At 42.2% G+C, this 25,932-nt stretch overlaps 1 protein-coding gene across 2 annotated transcripts in view; it reads left to right on the forward strand.

Annotated features, from left to right (window-relative positions):
• The window catches only part of LOC105488206 (integrin subunit alpha 8), a 193,407-nt gene that overhangs the window by 140,770 nt on the left and 26,705 nt on the right, over positions 1-25,932 (forward strand). The window contains exons 25-28 of one of the 2 annotated variants that reach the window (XR_011608242.1): positions 992-1,150; positions 15,051-15,179; positions 16,317-16,444; positions 24,929-25,042. Coding sequence is in view for 1 of the 2 variants with exons in the window: in XM_011752068.3 (XP_011750370.1) it covers positions 992-1,150; positions 15,051-15,179; positions 24,929-25,042 (402 nt within the window). In the remaining variant the exon portion in view is untranslated. Of the gene's footprint in view, positions 1-991; positions 1,151-15,050; positions 15,180-16,316; positions 16,445-24,928; positions 25,043-25,932 lie in introns of those variants that run through there. The other variant, XM_011752068.3, reaches the window with a different exon arrangement.

A 25,932-nucleotide genomic window follows, 5' to 3' on the forward strand; every position in this document is an offset into this window, starting at 1 on the left:
GGTGAAGCTTTAAAGTATGAAAATATATTCAGACTCAGTCATTCTCAGGGCAGTTCTGCTTCAAATCTTAGCATAAATGTGGATCATAAAAGTTTAGGGTAGTTACTGGTAGTGCTAAAAGCAATCATCAAATATTCCGTACATTGCTAATCCCATGACTCAAAATATACTATATCAACAGTTGCCAAACTTCTTTGATAAGATGAATTAAATAGGTCATCGAATAAGCAAAAGCAATTATCCATTGTTTTATAGATCACTATAATTTTCAGAACTGAGAAAAAAAGAAAAAGACAGAAGAAAATCCCTGCTGACTTTAAAAAAACTGTAATAAATGTAAATGCACTCGGTGTTTTGGGCAAACAATTTTGTGTCCTCCAAGTACAGGATTCACGTGTTAAAAAACGTTCATCTCTTTATGAGATGTGGCCTTTCTTGCCTTGATATTTGCTGATGGAAACGGAAGGAGCTCAGCTTTGAAACGTGCACTTGAAATGAACTGTGGTGATCATGGACCCGCCTTGGCTCTTAATGGATGGACATTCTTCCAGAGGGTGAAAGAGAGTGCATTACATATGGTTGCAATTGACAGTCAGTAGTCAAGAAAGCGGAGGCAGATTTCAATGTAAAGAGAGAATCACTAAGTTTTGAAGGCATATAATCAAAATTAAAATGTCTAGCACTACGATTAAATTAACATAAATTTAAAGCCAGCATCACAGTTATCAGACGAGGGTAGTATGGTCTTCACTGAGGAAATCCACTCTTAGAGCTTCACAGATTGAAGAGTTTTCTCTAAACACCAGCCCACGATGCTTTCAGAGTGCTTCTTGCCATTTCGACTCTGAATTTCTTAATTTTCCATAGTCATAGTCCCGATGAGTTAAAACCAACAATACATGCTTTTTAAAATGGGTCTAGAGTATATGGAGTTTGATTTCATCTCTCTGCCTTCTGCTGTGTCATTAGATAACATGTCACTTGTTTACAGCTGCACAATATTGGACCAAGTACCATCAGTGACACCATCCTGGAGGTGGGCTGGCCTTTCTCTGCCCGGGATGAATTTCTTCTCTACATTTTCCATATTCAAACTCTGGGACCTCTGCAGTGCCAAACGAATCCTAATATCAATCCACAGGATATAAAGGTAGGAGTCTGGTCTAATCAGTGGTTTTGCTGATTTTATTTTTATGGTATAGAAAAAATACAAACTGGGCTTGTTTAAAAAAGAACAGTGAAATCATTTTAAGTTGCTTCAATGATCATTGATCAGACCTTTTCATTTTATAGTTAAAACACCAAGCTTAATTTAAAGTATTACTCCTAAAAAACTTAAATTTCTTTTAGTTTTATTGCTCATGGTGACTTGTCATTTATTTCACCCATTTTAATAGGCACCTTTTATTTTTGGCTCAATTAGCACACCAAAATCATAAATAGACATGTCATGTCTGGGAGAATTAGTATAAAAATACTATTTTTAAAGTCTTTTTGGTCTATTGCCAAATTTCGTAAGGGTCTTTGCCAAAAGAGGCTCTTCCAGCTGCAGCCCATAGCAAGTGGTGAACTGTGATAATTTGCCAAGAGCCATGAGAACTCCCAGAATGGAATGTTCTGGACCCTATTCTTCAATTGAAGTTTAAAGCCTAGAGCAGTGCTTTTCAAACTTCCTCTGAATCACCTGGCTGTCTGTTACAATGCAGGGGCTGGGGTTGGACCTCAGATTCTGCCTCTCTGCAAGCTCCCACCTCCTGTACCTGATGCCAGTCTGTGGGCCCGACTTTCATTAACAAGGAGCAAGGAGCTGATCCCATTCAGATTAACATCCAAATTTGGCTTTCATGTTTTTCTGGGAAAGAAAGAAATTAATTAGCATAAGCCCTTGAAAATGCCACATTTGTATAAAGAAAAACAAAAGACAACAACCTCTTGTAGTCAGATATTGTCCTTAGGAGAGAACTTCATGTAAGAACGAATGTTCTCCTAGTAGCTACCAGGACACGGTGTCTCTATTAAAAATGGCGCAGCACAGGCTTCATGGAATACCAACGCCACCAGCCAGAACACAGCAGGTCTGCCCCTACCTCGGCCAGTGGCACTGGGTCATTGCTCATTCTGAAAGGCATTCTTTTTCAACCCAACATGCCTTCTATTCAAAGGGAAGACTAAAGGGGGTTCATTAGTAAAGGACTTACGAGACAACAGCCTCCTTTATGTGAAAATAATACATAAGGCCACTTGTATTACACAAGATTCTTTAAAATACTGCCTTCCTGGCATTTTTTTTTTCTCATTTCCTCTCTGCTCTTCATTGAGATGATTTAAAATTCTTTAAAGGACAGCAGCTTATTGTAAAATAACATCTGCAAATGCAAATGTATAACATTTAAATAATTAACACTTTTACACATCCTGCACTGCATTTAACATGTACTTTCCGTCATAGATTCCTTGAGCACATGATTCTGCAGAGACCTCTAACTCTTTTTGAACGTAATGTTTAGTTTATATCTGACACTATTTATATATGTTTGTATATATTATGTAACTGGTTTAATGTACACCATGTTGGTTGTGAGTTATTTGTTTTTTTGTGGCATACTGTGACTGGGATAGTACTAATAGATGACTTGTCTTAAATGTTGACAGATTCTTGCAAACCAAGCCATAGTATATACTAAGCACCTGGCGTTCCCTACTTCCCACTTATTCTTTTTTTTTTTTTTTTCTTTGAGACGGAGTTTTGCTCTTGTTGCCCAAGCTGGAGTACAATGGCGCCATCTCGGCTCATTGCAACGTCCGCCTCCTGTGTTCAAGCAATTCTCCTGCCTCAGCCTCCCAAGTAACTGGGATTACAGGCATGTACCATCACGCCTGACTAATTTTTTGTATTTTTAGTAGAAACACGGTTTCACCATGTTGGCCAGGCTGGTCTCAAACTCCTGACCTCAGGTGATCCGCCCGCCTCAGCCTCCCAAAGTGCTGGGATTACAGTTGTGAGGCATCGCACCTGGCCCCCACTTGTTCTTTAATGTATAGACTTGGAGTAAAATTCTGTCTGAGGCTAATAAATTCTGTCTGAGGCTAATAATTTCTAAAATGCAATTCAATTATCTTCCTAAAACTTTGAATCTGTGGAAATTGAATATAAGATTTAAATACAATTTAAAGTAATATCTCCCTTAAATAACTAATCATAGCAATTTGTGAATTTTTGAAATTCTAAATTCATAGAGAAGTTGAAATGTTACTGCTTTCAGGTTCTCAAAGTACTTTCACCTACACTTAATAAATGCTCCAGAAAGTCTAAGGGAGCTTTTATTAATAGACATTAAAAAACAGATAATCAAGAGAGTTTATATTAGTGGCTATAAATAATTGAGAGCACTGGAAATTATTCTCTTATGACGCTAAATAATTTTTTGGTGAAGTTGCTATTAACTTACTTGGCAATTTAATTTTTCCTAGAGAATGCAAAGATCGTCTTTTCTTGATGTGACTTGGACTTCAGTGAAAAACAAATAATCTCTTCCCCATTGTTGTCTTCAACAGAATAGACCTGAGAAATTTTTAATTTTAATAATCATTTTAGATTCAAATTAGCATGAAAATGAATTGCTGTTAAAAAAACAAAAAATTGTGCCATAGCCAGGCACAGTGATGTGTGTCTGTAGCTACTCAGAAGGTTGAGGTGGGAGGATCACGTAAGGCCAGGAGTTTGAGGTCAGCCCGGGCAACATCGCAAGATTCCATCTCTTTAAAAAAATTGTATAGTTAGTTTTATTTTTAGTAAGAAGTAGACAGAGGATGGGCTTACAAAAAGGAACAGGGAGGCGGCAGAAATAACATCTGCCAAGGCAAGAATTCAATTCCAGTATCCAATCTTTCTTACTGGGGAAGTGAACTGAGGTTCAATTCCTGATTATTTGGTTCTACGGTTTCTTTATAAGAAGAGTGATATAGGAGCAAGTGTCTCATAAAACAGCTGCATCTGTGAGTAGTACATGTCTACAAGTTCTTCTCCCTTTCTGAAGATGGTCCAGTCCCCACTGCACTAGCCCTCAAAATGTTGCAGGCCACCGTGGACCTGTAAGAGAGGAGCTCTCTCCCCAGCTTTCTCAAGCTGAGGGATTGGCCATTTCCTTCCTATGTTTTCCTCTTTAATCATTCCACTGATTTCCTTTCAGCAAAATCCCTTTCCCTTGTGTTCGGATACACTTTGTAGTCAACATCCCCCTTCCTTATGTGTTCTTAAGTTGCCCACTTCCCACTGGAAAAATGCTCTCTTCTTCATTACCTCTCCCTGATCCCTCACAGATCTCTAGGGAAACTTGCGAAAAACAAGCCAAACTTCCTAAGAAACATTTTAGAGGTCACACACTACAGGGATCCATTGCCACTAACTCTACAGTCTTCAGAACTTCCCAGATATGCCCTGAGAATCCCTATAAGCTCCCACATACTTCCTAATTTCTCTCAATTAAATCGATTCCCACCTAAATATCAGTGTTTAATGTAATGTACTTAACAAATGGATTTTCTTTTATTTTTTAAATTACTCATATGGCAGCAGTCCTGGACATTGTTATTTTTCTTACAAACACATACTTTGACGGCATCAAAGCCCTATTGAGGATTAAGTTGGGGTTTTGTGGACTGGCTTGAGAACTGAAACACCATTTAAAACATCATTTATAAAGAGAAATGCATTCTGAATGCCAAACATCTAGCCTAAAACCTTCTGAAATACAACCAGTCTATAACCCGGATATGCACTGCAAATACAACATATCCCTGAAAGTCTTCACACGTAAGTCTCGGCATGTGATAAGACCCAAACAAGGTTCAGGTTTTTTTCACAGTGGAAACTGGTTACAGTTTGGTTATCCCAGCAAGTTACCCTAATGTCCCCAAAGTCAGGAGGAGACATTGACGGCTTCTGTAAACTACCACTGGGATCATCCTGTAACCTGTAGCTGCTTTAAAAAATAGTGGTGAAAAGTTCTCACCCACAAGCATCTCACTTGTTGTCCAAACACAGAGCATTAGCAACTAAATTGGGGTGGGGCAGGGGCAACCACACACAAATGCTTCTAGAAGTCAGTGAGTTCTTATTCTGAATATTTGTCTTGGACCAGGCACATGGCTCGTGCCTACGATCCCAACTTTTTGGGAGGCTGAAGTGGGAGGATCACTTGAGGCCAGGAGTTTAAGAGCAGCCTGGACAATGTAGCAAGACCCCATTTCTACAAAAAATAAAAATAAATTAGCCAGGCATGATGACACATGCCTATAGTCCCTGGAGTCCCAGCTGCTCAGGGGGCTGAGGAAGAAGAATTACTTGAGCCTGGAAGTTGGAGGCTGCAGTGAGCTATGATCACACTACTGTACTCCAGCTTGGGCAACAGCATGACATCCTGCCTCTAAACAAATAAATAAATAAATACTTGCCTCATATCAGGATTTATGGGATTCACTCAGCTTGGTGTGTCCACACTTTCGAACCTTAGGGCGTGAGGGAAGGTAGAATCAGGGATAGGCAACAGGGCGGGGGGCTGGAGGGGATCAGGAGAGGCTGGGTGAGCTGCACAACTGGGGTTTCCCCTGTGAGTTGGCCCCAGGGCCCAGCTGAGGTCAGCGTAGGGGCATGGAAGTACCTTGGGGACGTCCCTTCCCACTTTCTCTTTTGCCTCCCAATGACAATGTCTCTGCCTTGGAGTTTCTGCTTCTCCGTTGATAGTTTCTGCTTCACCAGGTTCCGTTGGTGTTTTCTGTAAACTTAGGGGCATAAGCAGATGCCCGGGAAGGGTCTCCCTCCAGGCTGCAGGGTCTAGGTCAGAGATAGAGGATTTTAACACGGCACTTTATTCACATCGTACCATCTACAACTTTTTGAAATGTTCAACTGCCTGCAGCATCCAACCATTAGAGCTAATTTTTTCCAGATCTTTCTTGGAAGAAAATTTTAAGAGTTGAGTCAAGTATTTCTCAACTAATCTAAAGCCAGTACAATAATTATTTCAAACTATCAATTTTCTTATTTGATGGGGCTTTATCCTAGGGTTTGGAGAGTCCTGCACACAGACTGTGATCTTTAGATAAGATGAGGTTGAAAAAGTAAAACCTATTGAGGAGCCAAAAGTTTCATAACGAGTAAAGGATTCTTCTTTTTCTTTCTTTCTTTTTTTTTTTTTTTGAGATGGGGTCTGACTCTGTCAGTCAGTCTGGAGTTCAGAGGCGAAATCTCAGCTCACTGCAACCTCTGCCCCTGAGTTCAAGTGATTCTCCTGCCTCAAACTCCTGAGTAGCTGGGATTGGCACCCACCACCATACCCGGCTACTTTTTGTATTTTTAGTAGAGATAGGTTTTCACCACATTGGCCAGGCTGGTCTCGAACTCTTGACCTCAGGTGATCCACACCCTCCTCAGCCTGCCAGAGTGCTGGGATTGCAGGCGTAAGCCACTGCTCCTGGCCTCTTTTTTTTTTTTTTTTTTTTTAAGATAGGGTCTCACTCTGTTGCATGGGCTGGAGTGCAGTGGCGCTATCTCTGCTCACTGCACAACCTCTGCCTCCCAGGCTCAAGCAGTCCTACCATTTCAGTCTCCCAAGTAGCTGGGACTATAGGCATGTACCACCCCGCCTTGCTGATTTTTGCTTTTTTTTTTTTTTTTTTGTATAGATGGAGTTTCACCATGTTGCCAAGGCTGGTCTCAAACTCTTGAGCTCAGGCAATTCACCCACCTCAACCTCCCAAAGTGCTGGGATTACAGGCGTGAGTCACCATGCCTGGCCTAGGATTTTTCTTTAATTGGCAAGACTTTGTAATAGACAGCTAAGTGTGAGATGCAGAGGGAAAAGGCTTAGATGTGAGACCATACCTAGGAGAGGAGGACCGATAAAATGCCCACATATAACCTATGTTAAGACTATGGAACACGGTTTTGGGCCCAAGTTCAAGAAAATAATCCTGAGATAAAAGTGGCCTGAAAGACTCTATAGACTAAGAAGAGCTTAACATGAGAGAATTACAAAATTACAGAATTACAAAAGCCAATACTGTTTGTAAAAACTGCTGTGAGAGCCATGGAAAGCTGGAGGTTGTCACCGAGAATGTCTCCTGAACCAGACCGGTCCCATAGGAAGTCCAAATTATAACCAGATAGTACAAACAAGGAAAGCAGAGACACAGAAACTGTCCGTTCATTAGAGATGAGAGTTTTGGAGTTGTGTTTTGGAATGAGTGGGCCCGCAGACAGTGGCTTGGCAAATTTGCATAGTTTTGTGTTATCCTTAAGGGTACTTTCTTCTTCCTGACTGCCTTCGTGTACCGGTTTTCCTTAATTCAGAATGCAGGCACTCTTGTTACTTCCTAGCACAACAGTTCTTGGTTCTCTTTCCCTCTCTCTCTCACTCACGCACACACACACACACCCTTAAAAATCAAGACATATGGCTAGGCACAGTGGCTCATGCCTGTAATCCCAGCACTTTGGGAGGCCGAGGCAGGAGGATCGCTTGAAGTCAGGAGTTCAAGACCAGTCTGGCAACCATGGCAAAACCCCATCTCTACTAAAAGTACAAAAATTAGCTGGGCGTGGTGGTGGGCACCTGCAATCCCAGCTACTCAGGAGGCTGAGGCAGGAGAATCACTTGAACCCAGGAGGCGGAGGTTGCAGTGAGCTGAGATCGCATCACTACATTCCAGCCTGAGTGACAGAGCAAGACTGTCTCAAAAAAAAAAAAAAATCAAGACATGAAAGGAAGAAGATTATTTAGTATATCTTTGCCATTAACTCCTGATTTCTTTGTGGAATCATTTTGACAGCCTTGACCACAGGAACTGTAATCTATGTCCTAGCTAAAGCATATTTGATGGCTGTTACTTGCCCCTTCGATACTCAGCTGTCTTCTACAAACTCTCCTCCCAGGAAAAACAAAAACAAAAAAAACTTAACTGTTTATTATTTTAGAAGGTCTGATCAGGAGAAGAGTAGTCAATTTTAATTTACTTCCTCTCCGATTGTGACATGCTAGTGACATCTATGGCTTACCCCTGGACCTGGTCAGTCTGTCCTAAGTAGGCTTTCTCTTTCTTATGGGAATGCTACCTCTGATAGAAGAATTGTATTCGCCTTTTTAAGAGTGCCTGAAGATCCAATTCTCGACCACCAAAAAGAATTATACAGTCTGAGATTTTTACCTTCTCTTTGAGATGGTCTTCAGGTTTGCATATATATTTTGGAATGTAAAAACACCATGTTCAAATACTAACAAAAGCTTCAACATCACCAGCAGAGTGAGTTGATTCTTTTAGTTATGCTTTGCATGAACTTTTCAGGAGGTTAAAAAAAGTGGGGTTTTTCTTTCCCTACAAACCCTCAACATTCATGTCTTAAAGAAAATTACATGGTGGACTGCCCCCCCCAGGCTTGTCTCCACTTCGGTTTAATTATAGGCAAAGTACATGAGAGTTGTCTGTTGTTTTTTTGTGTGCTAGGAATATCTGAAATCCAAAAACAAATTACAAACAAGAAAAAGATAGTGTGCATTGCTTTTGTTTGGGTTCACAGGGCCCTTAATCTAATTTCACCCAACTACCTTTCTTCAAATGCTGCATTTCCGACTGTATTGCACATTCTGGCTGCACAGTATCCCTTTAATCCATAAATTTAAACTTATGACACAGTGAAGAGTTTGGTAAAGATTATGAAAATAGAAAATTCCTGTTGGGCTAAATTCTGAGTAGCAGCTGTAGAAAGAAACATGTTTACCAACAATTATTTCCTTATGCAAAAAGAAGTCATTTTCATTTGTTCTGCAGAAGACACTTTAGTGGTTACCACCAGCTTCTCCTAGCACTTAACAAATTGTCCTGGGAACTGTCTGCCTATCATGGATGCTAAGAGGCTAGCGTCCTCCACCCTCAGTGGAAAACCATGGCCTGGAGGTTCATTGTCAACTGTGAAAGAGGCTCCAAATGTTCATGTAGAAAATGGGCTTTAACTGTTGTTTAGATTTCTTGGGTAACTTCTTCCTTTTTGTTTTGTTTTGTTTTTAAATAATTTCTGGAATGTCATTTCAGAAAGCTGGTTTGCAAGCTATTTGGAGACCTTTTGACTATGGTGTGTAAGAGTGGCATTCCTCTATTTGTAAAACAGTGTCGCAAAATACAGAGATGTATTCCATCAACCCCTGCCACACGACGCTGTCATTCTCTAGCTCAAAGTAAGCCCTGTATTTTATTGAGAGACCACTTACAAATATTTGTGAATGACGATTTACCCCAATAGGACATGTTCTTTATTTGTACACAAGATACATCTGATGAAACCACACCGGAAGTTAAAGAGTTTTCTTCCGGGTATTGGTTTTTGTTTTCCTGGAGACAGCCTCACTCTGTCGCCCAGACTGCTGGAGTGCAGTGGCACTGTCTCGGCTCACGGCAGCCTCTGCCTCTCAGGTTCAAGCAACTCTCCTGCCTCAGCATCCTGAGTAGCTGGAATTACAGGTGTGCACCACCAGCAGCCCAGCTAATTTTTACGTTTTTGGTAGAAATGGGGTTCTGCCATGTTGGCCAGGCTGGTTTTGAACTCCTGGCCTCATGTGATCTGCCTGCCTCAGCCTCCCAAAGCGCTGGGATTACAGGCGTGCGCCACTGCACCTGGCTGTTCGGGCTATTGTTTTACCACTACCACTACTATTACTGCTTACTGCTAATAATAATAATAATAGGCTATAGCTTGGGAATAAAGAGTCAGTCTCTCATTTTTTATAGTGCCTCTTCTCTGTAGTTTGGTTAACTACAGAGTTAACCTCTGTAACATAACTGTCAATGACCTATAAAAGAATTCACATGATTCATCTCAAAGCACAATCTACATGCACGCCCACATAGTATATGATAGAAAACATATGAGAGAATTTTAGCAAGCGATGTCCACAATTCTTAATTTTCTGTCTAAGCTCACAATTTATCTTATGCCATAAAAACTGTTCTATCAGATCCTCAATCATTGAGTATCTGTATTAGGCCATTCTTGCCTGGCTAAAAGTACCTAACACTGGGTAATTCATAAAGAAAAGAGGTTTAATTGGCTCACAGTTCTGCAGGCTGTACAGGAAGCATGGAGCTGGCACCTGCCTGGCTTCTGGGAGGCCTGAAGGAGCTTTTATTCATGGAGAAGGCAGAATGAGGAGCAGGCACTTCACATGGTGAAAGCAGAAGCAAGAGAGAGAGGATGGGTGGGGCAGAGAGTGCTGCACACTTTTAAACTCACAGTAGAAGCTCACTTAGCACCAATGCGATGGCCAAGCCATTCATGAGGGATCCATCCTCGTGACCCCAGCATCTCCCACAGGCCCCACCTCCCTCATTGGCAATTAAAACTCGACATGAGATTTGGGAGGACAAATATCCAAACCATAACAGCAACCTTGATCAACTGTGGGGCTTCCCCTCCTCCTCATTGTGCCAGGCTCTTCTATGGTTCTGGGATGTCCCAGCGCCCATAAGGCTGGGATATCCAAGGCCTCCCCTCAGGTCCATGCACTCCACCTCCCAGGGTTCCTGCCACTGGTCTTCAACAACACCTCAAACTACCCTGCCTCCAAGACATTCAACTCAACTTTCCTTTCTCCTCCAATTCAATCTCCTATTTTTATGATGGTCTCACTTGTTCTCTTCAAGAAAATTTTTCTTCCTTGGTATAAATGCTTTCTCTGACACAGTTACCCCAACCCACTTTCAGGACTTCCTCTGGTCATACCTTCTTTTCTGCCAAGCCTGGACTCCACGATGAGTTACTTGAAACACGCTTTTACAAGCCCCCATAACCTCCTGTTCCTAATATCCTTCCAAGCCCCTGCCCTGAAAATCTCAGTCATGCATGCACAGTCCCACAGCCTGGCTTCTCTACCCCATAGCCTGATGGCACCATGACAGATGGATGTTGGCGCACATTCACGGAGCCGCCAGCTTCGCAGGGGCATCTGCCATTGTGATGATCACTCCTCCCCATCCTCCTCGTTGCCTTGTCTAAACCTTCACCACGCTCTCTGTCCTTCCTAGGCAATAGCTCTATCATTACTGTTAGGAATGATCCATTTCCCCATCCCAAACCCCTCCCCACCTGCTAGGGTTAGGCTAATCTCACCTTGAATTATAATCCCCATAATCCCCGCGTGTCATGGGAGAGACCAGGTGGAAGTAATTGGATCATGGGGATGGTTTCCGCCATGCTGTTCTCGTGATAGTGAGTGAGTTCTCACGATATTTGATGTTTTTATAAGTGTTTGGTGGTTTCTCCTGTGTTCATTCTCCCTCCTGCCACCTTGTGAAGAAGGTGCCTTGCTTCCCCTTCACCTTCTGCCATGATTGTAAGTTTCCTGAGGCCTTGCCAGCCAGGCAGAACTGTGAGTCAATTAAACCTCTTTCCTTTATAAATCACCCAGTCTTGGGCAGTTCTTTATAGCGGTGTGTGAATGGACTAACACACCACCCCAGCCTTCCACACACCTCCTAATCATCTCTCTTCCATCCTCAATTTCTTTCCAACACTTCCAGAGAAAGGAGGATTATTCTTCCAGCTCCATGAATTAACTTTGCTACATCAAGTATCCCCATTTCCCGTATCTTCAACCTCTTCTTCTCTCCTTGGGCATTCCTTGGGTTCTATAAACTTTGTTAAATTTCTCTCATCTTCAAAACAAACAGTAAATGCAGTAATTTCACTCTGTGTTCTCTTTCAAGAACGGACCTCTTTCCCCTTCCATTTACAGCCAAGCTGTGCTTGCTATCCCTGCTTTTTCATTTCTCATTTACTTTTTTTACAATTTTACATTTTTGTACATTGTTCATAATTTTTATGTTAAAAATACTAAATGTTCATCATAAGAATATATCAGCTAATATGTAAAAACATAAAGAAGAGCATTTTCAATATCTAATAGTGTTACCACCTGTTTACTGTTATTTTTTCCATTTATTTATGCATTAACTTATTTTTCCACTTCATCCGTAAACATTTTACTATTATATATATTGCCAATGAATAAGGAGGCTTGGCCAGGCACAGTGGCTCATGCCTGTAGTCTCAATGTTTTGGGAGGCTGAGACAGGAGGATCACTTGAGCCCAGGGGTTCAGGACCAGCCTTGGCAACACAGCAAGACGCTGTCTTTACAAAACTGAAATTCACTAGGTGTGGCAGGATGTGCCTGTAGTCCTAGCTATTTGAGAGGCTAAAGCAGGAGGATCAGTCTGCGTAATGAGCTGCGATTGTACCCACTGTGCTCCAGCCTGACAGACACAGTGAGACCCTGTCTATAAAAATGAAAAATAAATAAGGAGACCCTTTTAAAATCTATAACATTATTATCATACCTAAAAAGAAATAAGCAAAACTCCCTTAGTATCATCAGATCTCCACCACTGTAACACTTTGAGGACTGCCCTTCCAGATTATTTCTACTTATAGATCTACAATATCAGATACATCCATTTTTATTAAAACTACAATCTTACTACATATGCTGTTGTAAACCTGTCTTTTCCCCTTGCAAATATATTGTATCTTTCTAAATTCCAATGGAGCTTCATGTCATCATTTTTTAAACCTGTCCAGTAGTCTTCTGTATAAATATATCATAACATATTTAATCAGTAATCTGTATATGCCTACAAAGTGTTAAGCTACTGTTTTTCTTCTCTGTTATAAATAGCGTTGCTACAAAGAGCAATATTTCATTTTCATGCCTTATTTGGGGGACAAGGCTCACCTTGTCTCTGAGCCATAGGGAATTTAATATAAAAACAACAGAAGGATTTAATTTTGTATCTTTTAAAATAATTATCCATTTGTTAAAATCCATTAACTCTTGAGCTACTGCAGTTAAATTTCTACCTCCACCAATCTCTTCTGATAAAATGACATCTATAATTCTGTTCTTTTGTATTTTTATTTTTTTAGGAGCAGGGCCTCACTCTGTTGCTCAGGCTGAGAATTCAGTGGCGTGATCATAGCTCCCTGCAGCCTTGAACTCCTGGGCTTAGATGATCCTCTTGCCTCAGCTTCCCAAGTGTCTGGGACTATAGGCTTGTACCACTACATTGGCTATTTTTTTTTTTTAAATTAGCAATGAGGTATCACTACGTTGCCTAATCTGGTCTCAAACACCTGGCCGCAAGCCAAGATCCTCTTGACTTGGCCTCCCAAAGTGGTGGGATTATAGGTGTAAGCCTGGCCCATAATTTTTTTTTAATTTAATTTTATTTTAAGTTCCAGGGTACTTGTGAAGGATGTGCAAGTTTGTTACATAGGTAAACATGTGCCATGGTGGTTTGCTGCACCTGTCAACCCATCACCTAAGTATTAAGCCCAACATGCATTAGCTATTTTTCCTGATGCTCTCCCACCCCCTACCCCCTACCCCGACAGGCCCCAGTGTGTGATGTACCCCTCCCTGTGTCCATGTGTTCTCATTGTTCAACTCCCACTTATAAGTGAGAACATGCGGTGTTTGGTTTTTCTGTTCCTGTGTTAGTTTGCTGAGGATAATGGCTTCCAGTTCCATCCATGTCCCTGCAAAGGCCGTGACAAAATTGCCAAGTTCAGTGCATAAAGGTCTTTGCCCTTTACTCCTCTGCAGGATTTGGCATTCTTTGTCACTGTCTTATTTTTGCAAACTTTCTTTTCCTTGGGCTTCTATAAAAGCCACACTTCCCTGGATTACCTCCTACATCTGATCTCCCTGCCTTAGCTTTCCTCTCCAGATTATCTTCGTCTCCCTGTTTCCTGGGAGGCTCTAAGTGACTCTCTGCTTTGTGTTTTGCATTTTCTCATCTGGCAATGCAGACCAGCTAGCAGGCAGTTGAGGTGCAGCCGGATAGGCACAGATGGGCCCCAGACCAGGCATGCAGAACATCAGAGGCTTGGCGAGTGTGCCTGTGGCTGTCAGGAGTGGAGAGCAGGTTAGCATGCTGGAGTGGGGGACCTAGGGTTCTTGGTCAGAGAAGAGGCTGGAGAAACTGGCCGAGACCAGCACGTGAGGACCTGTGTGTGCCACGCTAGGGAGTCTGGACTCCATTCTTCTGTTTGTCTGGTAGGTTTTTCCAGGTTTTTATGACATACCGAGCACTCTTATTTCGTCTTTTGTGATGCAGCCTACATCTGCAATGTAGAAATTTCTTTTCATCATTCCATAGAGATGGGCATACTATTATTGCTCCTGTGACTACAAAGAGAAACTGTGTAAGAGAAATCATAATTCTCAAGGGTGGGAGTGGGGTGCAGAAAATTAGGTCTTTGTATTCAGTGGGTCTAAAATAAAGAATGTCAGTGGGATTTTCTGCGTGATTTACTGGAAGTCTCAAAATATTTATCCAGCCAGCAGATGGACCCAGCATGGAACCTGAGATAAAATAGTAAGTTCTAGGACATTTGCAAAATAAACTCGGGGCTGAAAACAGACTCCACTGTGGCACAGTGAGCATGTAGCATGCTTTGGAAAAGTCATTTTCATCAGGGCAGAGTTTTCTCCTAAAGGAGTGCAGGAACGTGGGGTTCAGCCATGCGGAGGTTGGGTCCTTGACCACATCAGGCTGTTTCCCCAAATGAGGTTGGCACCTCACTTTTCTATCACCTCAGGATTCATCTCCCCATACAAGACATTCCTCAGTTTAACTGGCCCCGCTCTACAATGAGAAGAAAGTAATGAGAGAAGGATGGCTCATGTCTGAAATGTCACTTGCACGTTTTCTCTCCTTATGGGGAAATGACTTCTGCTTCAAATCTTCTCCTTGCAAGATAAACTTCCCAGGAATGTATTCCCCATGCTTCATGAATTCTTGTCATCGAAGAGTGGAAAAGCTTGTTCCTTGTGCGTGCAGGTCACGTCACTGTCAAAACACACTGCTGGTAATCACATGACTGGATTCTCATGTGAATCATATTCCACTGAGAAAAAAAAATGCCTAGAGTTCAAGGTTAATGAAAATGTAACAATTGTTCACTCATTTGTGTGTGGTATCTCCCACTTTCTTTTGCAGCCTGCTGCCTCCCCAGAGCACACCCCTGAGCTCAGTGCCTTTTTGCGAAACTCTACCATTCCTCATCTTGTCAGGAAGAGGGATGTGCCCGTGGTTGAATTCCACAGACAGAGCCCTGCAAAAATACTGGTGAGTTATGCCAGTGTGCATAGAACTGAGGGAAATGAGTGCATTGGATAGAACTCCCAAATACAGATGGTTTTAACTTCAAGGATTGTTCTTAGTCTCCTTCACTGCTCAGATATTCCTAACATTTTTTGGCAGTATTTATCTCGAGAATGAAAAGCAACTTTTCTGTAAGAATTAAGGAGCACTTGCAATATAACCTTTTCACTTTTCTAAAGCTGCCATGGAGGCCACTTTGGAGAATAATGGTGAAAACATCAACTGTGGCCTTCAATCCATTTCAGGAACATACAGTTTCCGTTGTTAGTCCGTGCATGGATGCTGGGCTGCGGTAGTTTGAAGTGAGCGTGGACCCTTGGGGTTTTGCACCTGTCCCAGAATCTCAGAGTCTTCCGCTTATCTGGAAGAGGCAAGAATGGTGCGTTCATGGCTGGGTATTTTGGCTCACACCTGTAATCCCAGCACTTTGAGAAGCTGAGGTGGAAGGATCCCTTGAGGCCAAGAGTTTGGTACCAGCCTGGACAACATAACAAGACGCAGGCTCTACTTTTTAAAAAAGAATGCTGTGTTCAGCTTTCCTGGGCCAAAACTCCTGCTAAGTCTCAGCACTGGGGTCTGTGGCAGCTTAAGCCTGAGCTTAGTCAGCGCTTAGCAATACTATCTTCAGTGTTCATGAGGCAGCACTTTTTTTTTTTTTTTTTTTTTTTTTTTTTTTTTTGAGAGAGAGTTTCACTCTGTCACTCAGGCTGGAGTGCAGTGGTGCAATCTCAGCTCACTGCAACCTCTGCTTCTAGGGTTCAAGCAATCCTCCTGCCTCAGTCTCCCGAGTAGCTGGGACTATAGGCACATGCCACCACGCCCAGCTATTTTTTGCATTTTTGTAGAGATGAGGTTTCACAATGTTGGCCAGGCTGGTCTCAAACTCCTAACCTCAAGTGATCTGCCCACCTCGGCTTCCCAAAGTGCTGAAATTATAGGCGTGAGCCACCACACCTGGTCAGAGTCAGCGTTTTTGATTTTATTCTCCCACTCATCCTATTACGGTAGCTTCTAGTGCTTTATGTTTTCATGTGAATATACATCCTCTTCCCTGACCATTCACCCTCAAAGTGAATGCCAGGGTTTATCTGTCCTCTGTAGACCATCTCCATGGAAAGTAGGAAGCTACATGCACATTCTCCAGGTATGCAGAAGTAACCAGAGATCACCTCAGAAGCTAATACCCTTCTCAAAAGCAAGCAAACAAGGGAAGTGGGGATGATGAACAGGTACAAAATATAGTTAGATAGAATGAATAAGATCTATTGTTTGATAGCATAACAGAGTGACTATAGTCAACAATTTATTGTACATTTAAAAATAATTAAAAGAGCATAATTGGAACATTTGTAACACAAAGAAATGAATGCTTGAAGTGCTGGTACCTCATTTACCCTGATGTGATCATTATACATTGTATGCCTATATCAAAATAGCTCATAAACCCTATAAATATATACACCTACTATATAACCATAAAAATTAATATATATATATATATATATATATATATATGATAAAACAAGAAAACAAACATTCCGTGCTTAGAGCAGGGACAGGCTAGGAACACTGGGTCTGGTATTGGGGGGACAGACCAAGCAGGTACTTCTTGCCCCAAAGCTGCAGTTCAGAAGCTCAGTCCAAGATGTAGTGATTTGTGGTGATACTGAATCAAAGGCCACAGTGATAAGTCCAGGGTTGTCCATCCAAAGAAGCAAGCCAAAGAGGGAGACCTGGTTGGGCATTGTGGCTTAGCCTATAATCCCAGCACTTTGGGAGGTTAAGGTGAATGGATCACCTGAAGTCAGGAGTTCCAGACCAGCCTGGCCAACATGATGAAACCCGTCTCCACTAAAAATACAAAAAAAAATTATCCAGGCGTGGTGGCAGGCACCTGTAATCCCAGCTACTCAGGAGACTGAGGCAGGAGAATCGCTTGAATGCTTGAACTCAGGAGGTGGAGGTTGCAGTGAGTCGAGATCATGCCACTGCACTCCAGCCTGGGAGACAAGAGTGAGACTTGGTCTCAAAAAAAAAAAAAATAAATAAAGAGAGAGAGAAACCCTTGGCAGAAGGCCTCAGGGCAAATAAGTAATAAGAAAGGGAAGGTGGAGGTAGAACTGGAAAAGCCGGAACCAAGGAGGGTGCTAGAGTTCTTTCTACAGGGGCAGCAGTCACAGTCCTGGCTGGGTTGAAAGCCTTCAGACACCTAACCTACCTATGCTGCCGACCCTCTCCAGAGTGGCTTCATCCCAGAAACTTTGAATAGCTGCTAGACTTGTCCAGCTGCCACAGTGCACTGGCCTGAGGGAGCATCCTCCTTCCCTCCCTGTCCGCAGTCCTGACAGCCCATTAGGGTAGGTAGCATGTTTTGGTTTCTCAGTATTGTTTTCTCAACATGTAGCATAATACCAGCTCATCTGTTGAGCAAACATGTGAATGACACAGTGAATGAACTCATCACAGACAATACTAATAGCTTTTGGAATCACCGTCTAAAATGCTCCATGGTGTGCCCTTCTACATGTTCTTAATCTAAACGCTCTTAATCCTAAATCCAATTATAAGCCAATGATACATTGCAAGCCATTTAAAAGATAGTGTTGGTAGTGATCAAATTCATTAGCCACCGAACCTGCTGAATTCAAAATACAATGTTATGACATAAATAAATAAAAGCAGCCAGTTTTTATGACAACATTCAAGGATGCTTTGAGGACTAGAACTGCTCCAGCCAGTTATGATACTGAAATAATTCAAAGTAGCTATCACTGAAGAAAGGAAATCAGTGCTCAAGAAATTGAATCCCCGATTTTCTCATCTGTAGAATGGAAACCCATACGCTTGATTTACATAACTGAAAAATTAAAGTTTAAGAAAGGATTTGCAATTCCCCCTTTGCTCTCTGTCTCCCTGTCTGCCATGCAAAGAAGGTTTTTGCTTTTCCTTCACCCTTTCCTCATGCTTGTAAGTTTCCTGAGGCCTCCCAGTCCTGCTTTCTGTACAGCCTGTGGAAGTGTGAGTCAATTAAACCTCTTTTTGAAAGAAAGAAAGAAAGAAAGAAAGAAAGAAAGAAAGAAAGAAAGAAAGAAAGAAAGAAAGAAAGAAAGAAAGAAAGAAAGAGAGAGAGAGAGAGAGAGAGAGAGAGAGAGAGAAAGAAAGAAAGAAAGAAAGAAAGAAAGAAAGAAAGAAAGAAAGAAAGAAAGAAAGAAAGAAAGAAAGAAAGAAAGAAAGAAAGAAAGAAAGAAAGAAAGAAAGAAAGGGAGGGAGGGAGGGAGGGAGGGAGGGAGGGAGGGAGGGAGGGAGGATTTGCAAAAGATAAAATGTAATGACAGTATGAGTGAATGTTAACAATCAGTTGCCCCTTCAACTAAAGTGGAAAATGCGCTGGGGATAAATAGTCTTCTACTCTCTCAGCCAGTTTAGTGGCATCTGTGGGACCTGTGTGCGTGTGCATATGTGCAAGTGTGTGGGTGCACACATGGTGGGAAGGACAGACGCAGAGGTTTCAATACAGGAGACAAGACTCAGGAATGATGGTGCAAGGGGTGGATCTGGGCAGCCCTGAGGCAGCCATGAGTCCATGGCTTCATGCCAGAGAGACACTAGCCCAAAAGAATAGTGCATTATTTTTTGTAATCCATAGACTTAGGGTACCAGATGAACAGCCCTTCCTCACCACAGGCTCTGCCTCTCCTTCAGTTCCGAACTCAGGGCAATTCATCAGGGGGTCCCAGTCAGAGTTATCAGATGATACAAAGAAGTCTCATGAGTTTTTAAGGAAAACAAATGGGTGGCAAGTGGAGAGCTGGGGAAGTCCTAAATTAACTTCCTTTCCATTCCTGCACTCCTGTATTTACCTTGAATTAACTATTTTTATAAAACAAAAGCGTAACAAAATATTTTAAAACTCTGATAATCATTTATTTCAGTCCGATAAAGTAGGATAATGCCATATTAAATTAATCATACTCCTGAAAATCCTAAATGTGTTACCCACCACATGGATAATTTTTTTTTTCTTTGAGGCAGAGTTTCACTCTCATTGCCCAGGCCAGAGTGTAGTGGCGCTGTCTCGGCTCACTACAGCCTCCACCTCCTGGGTTCAAGTGATTCTCCTGCCTCAGCCTCCTGAGTAGCTGGGATTACAGGTGCCCGCTACCACACCTGGCTAATTTTTTGTAGGGACAGGGTTTCACCATGTTGGCCAGGCTGGTCTCGAACTCCTGACCTCAGTTGATCCACCTGCCTCGGCCTCCCAAAGTGCTGGGATTACAGGCGTGAATCACCATGCCCAGCCAGATAACTTCTTTTAGTCATAGTAAAGAGCCTCAAAGAGGATATTAGGATAAAAGTCATGTAAACAAATCCTAGTTCTGTGTCTCATTAATGCAAAAGTTTTCAGGAGTTTTAGTCTGGGATGATGAAAAAGCTTTGGATTTGGATGGAGGTGATGGTGGTTCAACGTTGTGAATGTACTTAATGCCACTGAACTGCACACTTTAAAATGGTTAAAATGGCTTTAAAAGGTGTGTCTTAAACACTCTTTGACATTCATTTATTTCATCTTGACAGTAGAAAATGTTTGAACTATGGAAATGGACAGAAAAATGTAATGAGCAAATCTCACTTAAATAATCAGTTAAACTTAAGTCAAACGAAGCATTTATGATGATAGAAGTACCTGAAGTTACATGACCAAAAAAAAAAAAAAAAAAACCTATGGCAATTGAAAGATTGTAATTCAAATAATTATTTTTTTCTTGAGATAGAGTCTCACTCTGTCACTGCTGGAGTGCAGTGACACGATCTCAACTCACTGCAACCTCTGCCTCCCAGATTCAAGTGATCCTCCCACCTCTGTCCTGAGTAGCTGGGAGTACAGGTGCCCACCACCACGCCCGGCTAATTTTTGTGTTTTTTTGAAGAGATGGGGTTTCACCACATTGGCCAGGCTGGTCTCAAACTCCTGACCTCATCCAGCCTCAAGTGAATGTTTATGACACTGTAATGTTTAAGAAACATAACAGTAGAGAATCCATATACTATTCCTTTTAGGATAAATTAATAAAGTTTTGCATATTATCTTTTTTTTTTTTTTTTTTTTTTTTTGAGACGGAGTCTCACTCTGTAGCCCAGGCTGGAGTGCAGTGGCCGGATCTCAGCTCACTGCAAGCTCCGCCTCCCGGGTTCACGCCATTCTCCGGCCTCAGCCTCCCAAGTAGCTGGGACTACAGGCGCCCGCCACCTCGCCCGGCTAGTTTTTTGTATTTCTTAGTAGAGACGGGGTTTCACCGTGTTAGCCAGGATGGTCTCGATCTCCTGACCTTGTGATCCACCCGTCTCGGCCTCCCAAAGTGCTGGGATTACAGGCTTGAGCCACCGCGCCCGGCCTCATATTATCATTTTTAAAATGCTTCCATGGTATACAATAGAACAGAAAACAATTGATATCATTCTCAGCAAACACACAGGAAACAGAAAACCGAACACCGCATGTTCTCACTCATAAGTGGGAACTGAACAATGAGAACACATAGACACAGGGAGGGGAACATCACACACCAGGGCCTGTCAGAGGGTGAGGGGATAGGGGAGGGATAGCATTAGGAGAAATACCTAATGTAGATGACGGGTTGATGGGTGCAACAAACCACCATGGCATATGTATACCTATGTAACAAACCTGCACATTCTGTACATGTATCCCAGAACTTAAAATATAATAAAAAAGAGACATCTACAGAATTCTAATATGCACTACCAATGGGAGAATCCTTCTGAAAAACCAATGTCCAAACCTATGCAGTATTAATGATTTGAAAAATCAAAGTTTGACTGGGCACGGTGGCTCACGCCTGTAATCTCAGAACTTTGGGAGGCTGAGGCGGGCAGATTACCAGGTCAGGAGATCAAGACCATCCTGGCTAACACGGGGAAACCCCGCCTCTACTAAAAATACAAAAAAAGTAGCCAGGCATGGCGGCGGGCGCCTGTAGTCCCAGCTACTTGGGAGGCTGAGGCAGGAGAATGGTGTGAACCCAGGAGAATGGTGTGAACCCAGGAGAATGGTGTGAACCCAGGAGGCAGAGCTTGCAGTGAGCGGAAAAGAAAAAAAGAAAAATCAAAGTTCAAGTATGTTTTTAAATTTCCACTTCAGGGTATGTCTCATGAGTACACTGAGACAGTAGAGATCAATAACTAAATTGTTTTTGAAAATTGTATGTATTTGTGTTGCAGGGCCCATTTCTTTCCTTCTATTGTTTCTCTTTAAATAGTATTGATGTAAGATAATTTTAAACTCCCGAATATCACAGAAACTCTCAGATGAAGGCCAAGGCAGTTCCTGATTTCCGTATCTGGTTTTGTTAACACATATATTACTCTCTTTCTCTTATTGGTTCGAAAATTGCAAATCCTATGCCTCCCCATGTCCTGGAGTCAAAACAACTCTGGATAGAAAGTGATTATGCAAAGTTTATTCTAAAATCAAAAGCGAAATGAGACCTCCTATGTTTTTTGTTTAGTTAAAAACAACTTACTGAATCACGTTTCTGATGAGGAATTTGAAAGTGCAAAATGCCAACATCCTGTGTTGGGATCATAATTTCCAATTTGCATAGGAAAAATTTGTATCTACAACACTGAAAAAGAATTTCTCCTCCACCCCCAGAATACCCTTCCCTTTCTCATCATGGGCCCCTGCTGCTTCTGTAGCTATCACCTCCATCTCCTCCTCTTCAAACTTTCCTGTCTTCCCTTTCATTGCCCAGCTTCCAGCCACCTTGCCTTTCTTAATGCATCTCCAGCATTTGATACTATTGGCCACTTCCTGAAACTATCACATCTCTTGAATTCCCCCCAGAACATCCCCTCCTGGTTCTCTTTCTGCCATTTGGATGGCTCCTTCTTAGAAAGTCTCTTCTAAGATTTCTCTTTGCCCATCCTTTCAATGCCCCTGTGCCCCAGGATTCCATCCCAGCCCCTTTCTCTTCTCTCCCATCCATTTAATTTTTTTGGATGATCATATTTCCAGTCCTTCCTCAGTGCCTTCTGTCATCTCAGACCTCCCTTACTGCATTCAAGCCTTAAAGGCCTGATCTGGGTGTCTAAGAGCCACCCCCATCCTCACATACCCAAAACCGTTGTCTCCATGACTTCTCAAATGTATCTCCTCTCTAGAATCCCCAGTCTCAGTGTTACCAGTACCCGTCCACCCCGTTCTTCTCCAAAGAGCATTCTCCATGCAACCTCTGTGTAGTCATCATGTCTTTATTCTATTTTCTAAACTTCTCCAAAATGTATCTTCCTCTCTCCATTTCCACTGCCTCAGTTCAGGGCCTCAGCCTCACTCACCGGGGGCTCTTGCATTGGGGCTCTATCACCCTCCTGCCCCCACTCTTCCCTCTCTCTTCTCTTTCCTCTCATATTACCCATCCCTCTAAAATACAGACTTGATCAATACCCCCTGGATATAAAAGCATGACAGGCTCCCCAGTACCTTCTGAATACAATCTAAACTCCTTAGCATGCGTAGGAAGACTCTTCATATAGACTTTCTCTCATTGCTATCCTACTTCCATCTGTCCATTTCACCCTCATATACCCTGCCCTTCCCTTTCTTGAGCATGCCCCAGTCTAGTACAACAGAATCATGGGCCAGGTCTCCCATTCTGCTAGGTGACCTCCCGTTCACACCTTCATGGCTCATTCCAAGCATCATCCTCTCCAGAATCCTCTAGCAGAGCTGGCTAACTAGGATCCCCATCTGCAGGGAGTCTACAACTCCTGACCTTGACACCCCTCTTCCCTCTGAAGGGCGGGGTTAGTGGTACACAGCATGTCAGCCGTGGAGCACAGGTCAACATGAGAGTCCTTGAAAGGGCCACAAACCAGAGTTTTGAGAATTCCTGTTCTTGCTGGGGGCACCTGTATTAGTCCATTTTCAAGCTGCTGATAAAGACATACCCGAGACTGGGTCATTTATAAAGAAAAAGAGGCTTAATGGGCTCACAGTTCCACAAGGTTGGGGAGTCCTCACAATCATGGTGGAAGGCAGAAGGCACTTCTTACATGGTGGCAGGCAAGCAGAGAATGAGAACCAAGTGAAAGAAGGAACCCCTTGTAAAACAATCAGATCTCGTGAGACTTATTCACTACTGTGAGAACAGTATGTGGGAAACCGTCCCCATGATCCAATTATCCCCCACCAGGTCCCTCCCACAACACATGGGAGTTATGGGAGCTACAATTAAAGGTGAGATTTGGGTGGGGACACAGCCAAACAACATCAGCACCTCAGCACCCAACTCTAGTAGTCCAAGGACAGTCCACCCACCTGTCTTTGGGAGTGTCCTGTAGGAAATGAACCTCACTGCAATTTATCGGACAATATATTACTAATCCCTTTGCAGAGAATTCTGAGGATCTTGAAAAAGATTCTCAAAAAGGGTTCTCATGGTAATATGCTCCTTGCATTATTCTGTGTTATATCCATTTCATTAAAGTGAAATGTCTCAGTCAGCTACTTCACATAATATCCAGTACTTTGATTTTTATTGAGTACTAACAGGCCAATGTTGAGTGCTTGAGATATGAAAAATGAATACGCATGGGCCACAAGATAAATTTAAACCCATGAGGGTGTACAGTTAGAGAAGTATCATTCTGTGCATGGCACACAGAAAATGGATTATGATGTGTTCATTTATTTCCATGCTGGAATCTGATTAGAAAATCTGATTTGAGGCTGGGCATGGTGACTCACGCCTGTAATCCCAACACTTTGGGAGGCTGAGGCAGGTGGATCACCTGAGATCAGGAATTTGAGACCAGCCTGGCTAACATGGTGAAACCCCATTTCTACTAAAAATACAAAAATTAGCCAGGCATGATGGCAGATGCCTATAACTCCAGCTACTCAGGAGACTGAGGCAGGAGAATTGCTTGAACCCGGAAGGCAGAGGTTGCAGTGAGCCGAGATCATACCATTTCACTCCAGCCTGGGCAACAAGAGCAAAACTCTGTCTCAAAAGAAAAAAAAAAGAAAGAAAGAAAGAAAAAGAAAAGAAGAAAGAAAATTTGATTTGATAGATAGAATGTCATTATAATGAATCCTTTTCAGGAACATGCATTTCATATATTAAAGGTTATTCATTATATGCTGGGCAATTCTAGAAACCGATTAAAAAATAGCCTAATGAATGAAAGTCGTAGAAAAACCTCCTTTATAACCAGAAAAATAATTTAGACAGAAGAACTTTATGGAACAAATGTATGCCAATGGGTCAGTAACTGCAGGTCTTTGAGATAATATGGGCTCAGGGGTCTTCCTCTGCAATCCCTTCCAGACTTGCTGAGCCCAGCATTGGGTATTGTGAATCTCTATGAGCAATGCCTCCCCCAGTTCGGAGAAAATGAAACAGAACAATTCGATTGCTGCTGCAGAAAGATTGTCTTAAAGTAGTTCGAAAAGAGCTTAAATTTTATGTTGTATTTTGTGTTCCATTTTACCTCTACATTACCGCTAAAGTTGATTCATCCTCGCCACTAAACTGTGCTTTCTTGGTTGTTGCAATATATTGTTCTCTATTTAAATTAATAATTTATGATAAGGCGATGACTTCTGAGGGAATAAAATGTCAATAAGCTAACTTCATTGTCTCTACCATGATTTAAAGACTCTGACGTGTTCCCACTGCTGTTGTTTGCAGAATTGTACAAATATCGAGTGTTTACAAATCTCCTGTGCAGTGGGACGACTCGAAGGAGGAGAAAGCGCAGTCCTGAAAGTCAGGTCACGATTATGGGCCCACACCTTCCTCCAGGTAATAAATAACCACAGTAGCACATACACACTGCTCACTGGGAGCTGCTTCGCAAAAGCTCAGTAGGAAGTCTTTTCGTAGAGATTTCTAATTTAACACTTGGAGAGTCCGAGGCAGATGGATTATTTGAGGCCAGGAGTTTGAGACCAGCCTGGCCCACATGGTAAAAACCCATCTCTACTAAAACTACAAAAATTAGCCGGTCATGGTGGTGAATACCAGTGGTCCCAGCTACTTGGGAGGCTGAGGCATGAGAATCCCTTGAACCCAGGAGACAGAGGTTGCAGTGAGCCAAGACTGTACCACTGTACTCCAACCTGGGTGACAGAGTGAGATGCTGCCAAACAAAAAGAAAAAATAAGAGAGAGAGAGAGAGAGAGAGAGAGAGAGAGAAAAGAAAGAAAAATTAAAACGAATTTTAAACTTAAAAAATTTTTTTTTACATTTTTCAATGTAAAAGTTTCCATTTTAAAAAATATTTCAATTAAAATTTATGTGGAGGAGTTGAGCAAGATGAACTGGCCATTTTTCCCAGCAGGTGAAGACAGTTTAAATATCCTAATTCCCTAAGACCTTGAAGAGTAGATTCAGAAAATGTACTTAGTCCACTGTTACATACCCAGTGTTGGGCACAGTAACTATTAGTCAGTGGCAGCATGATGAGTATCAGAACATAATTATTCAAGACATATATGTCCAGAGAAGTTAAAATAGAAATCAATTTAGAAGGGAAAAGGGAGATTGTTCTAGAAGGTTCCTCTTAGCATGGGCTCCAACCAGGATAGCACCTCAGCCAAGCTCCAAGTACGTGAGTGTGATTTATAGATTACGCACCACTCACGTGATCGGCTCTGCATCCCACAACAGCCAGGGATCATTCCATTGATTTG

This window comes from Macaca nemestrina, chromosome 9 (genome assembly GCF_043159975.1).
Source record: "Macaca nemestrina isolate mMacNem1 chromosome 9, mMacNem.hap1, whole genome shotgun sequence".
Taxonomy (NCBI): Eukaryota; Metazoa; Chordata; class Mammalia; order Primates; family Cercopithecidae; genus Macaca; species Macaca nemestrina.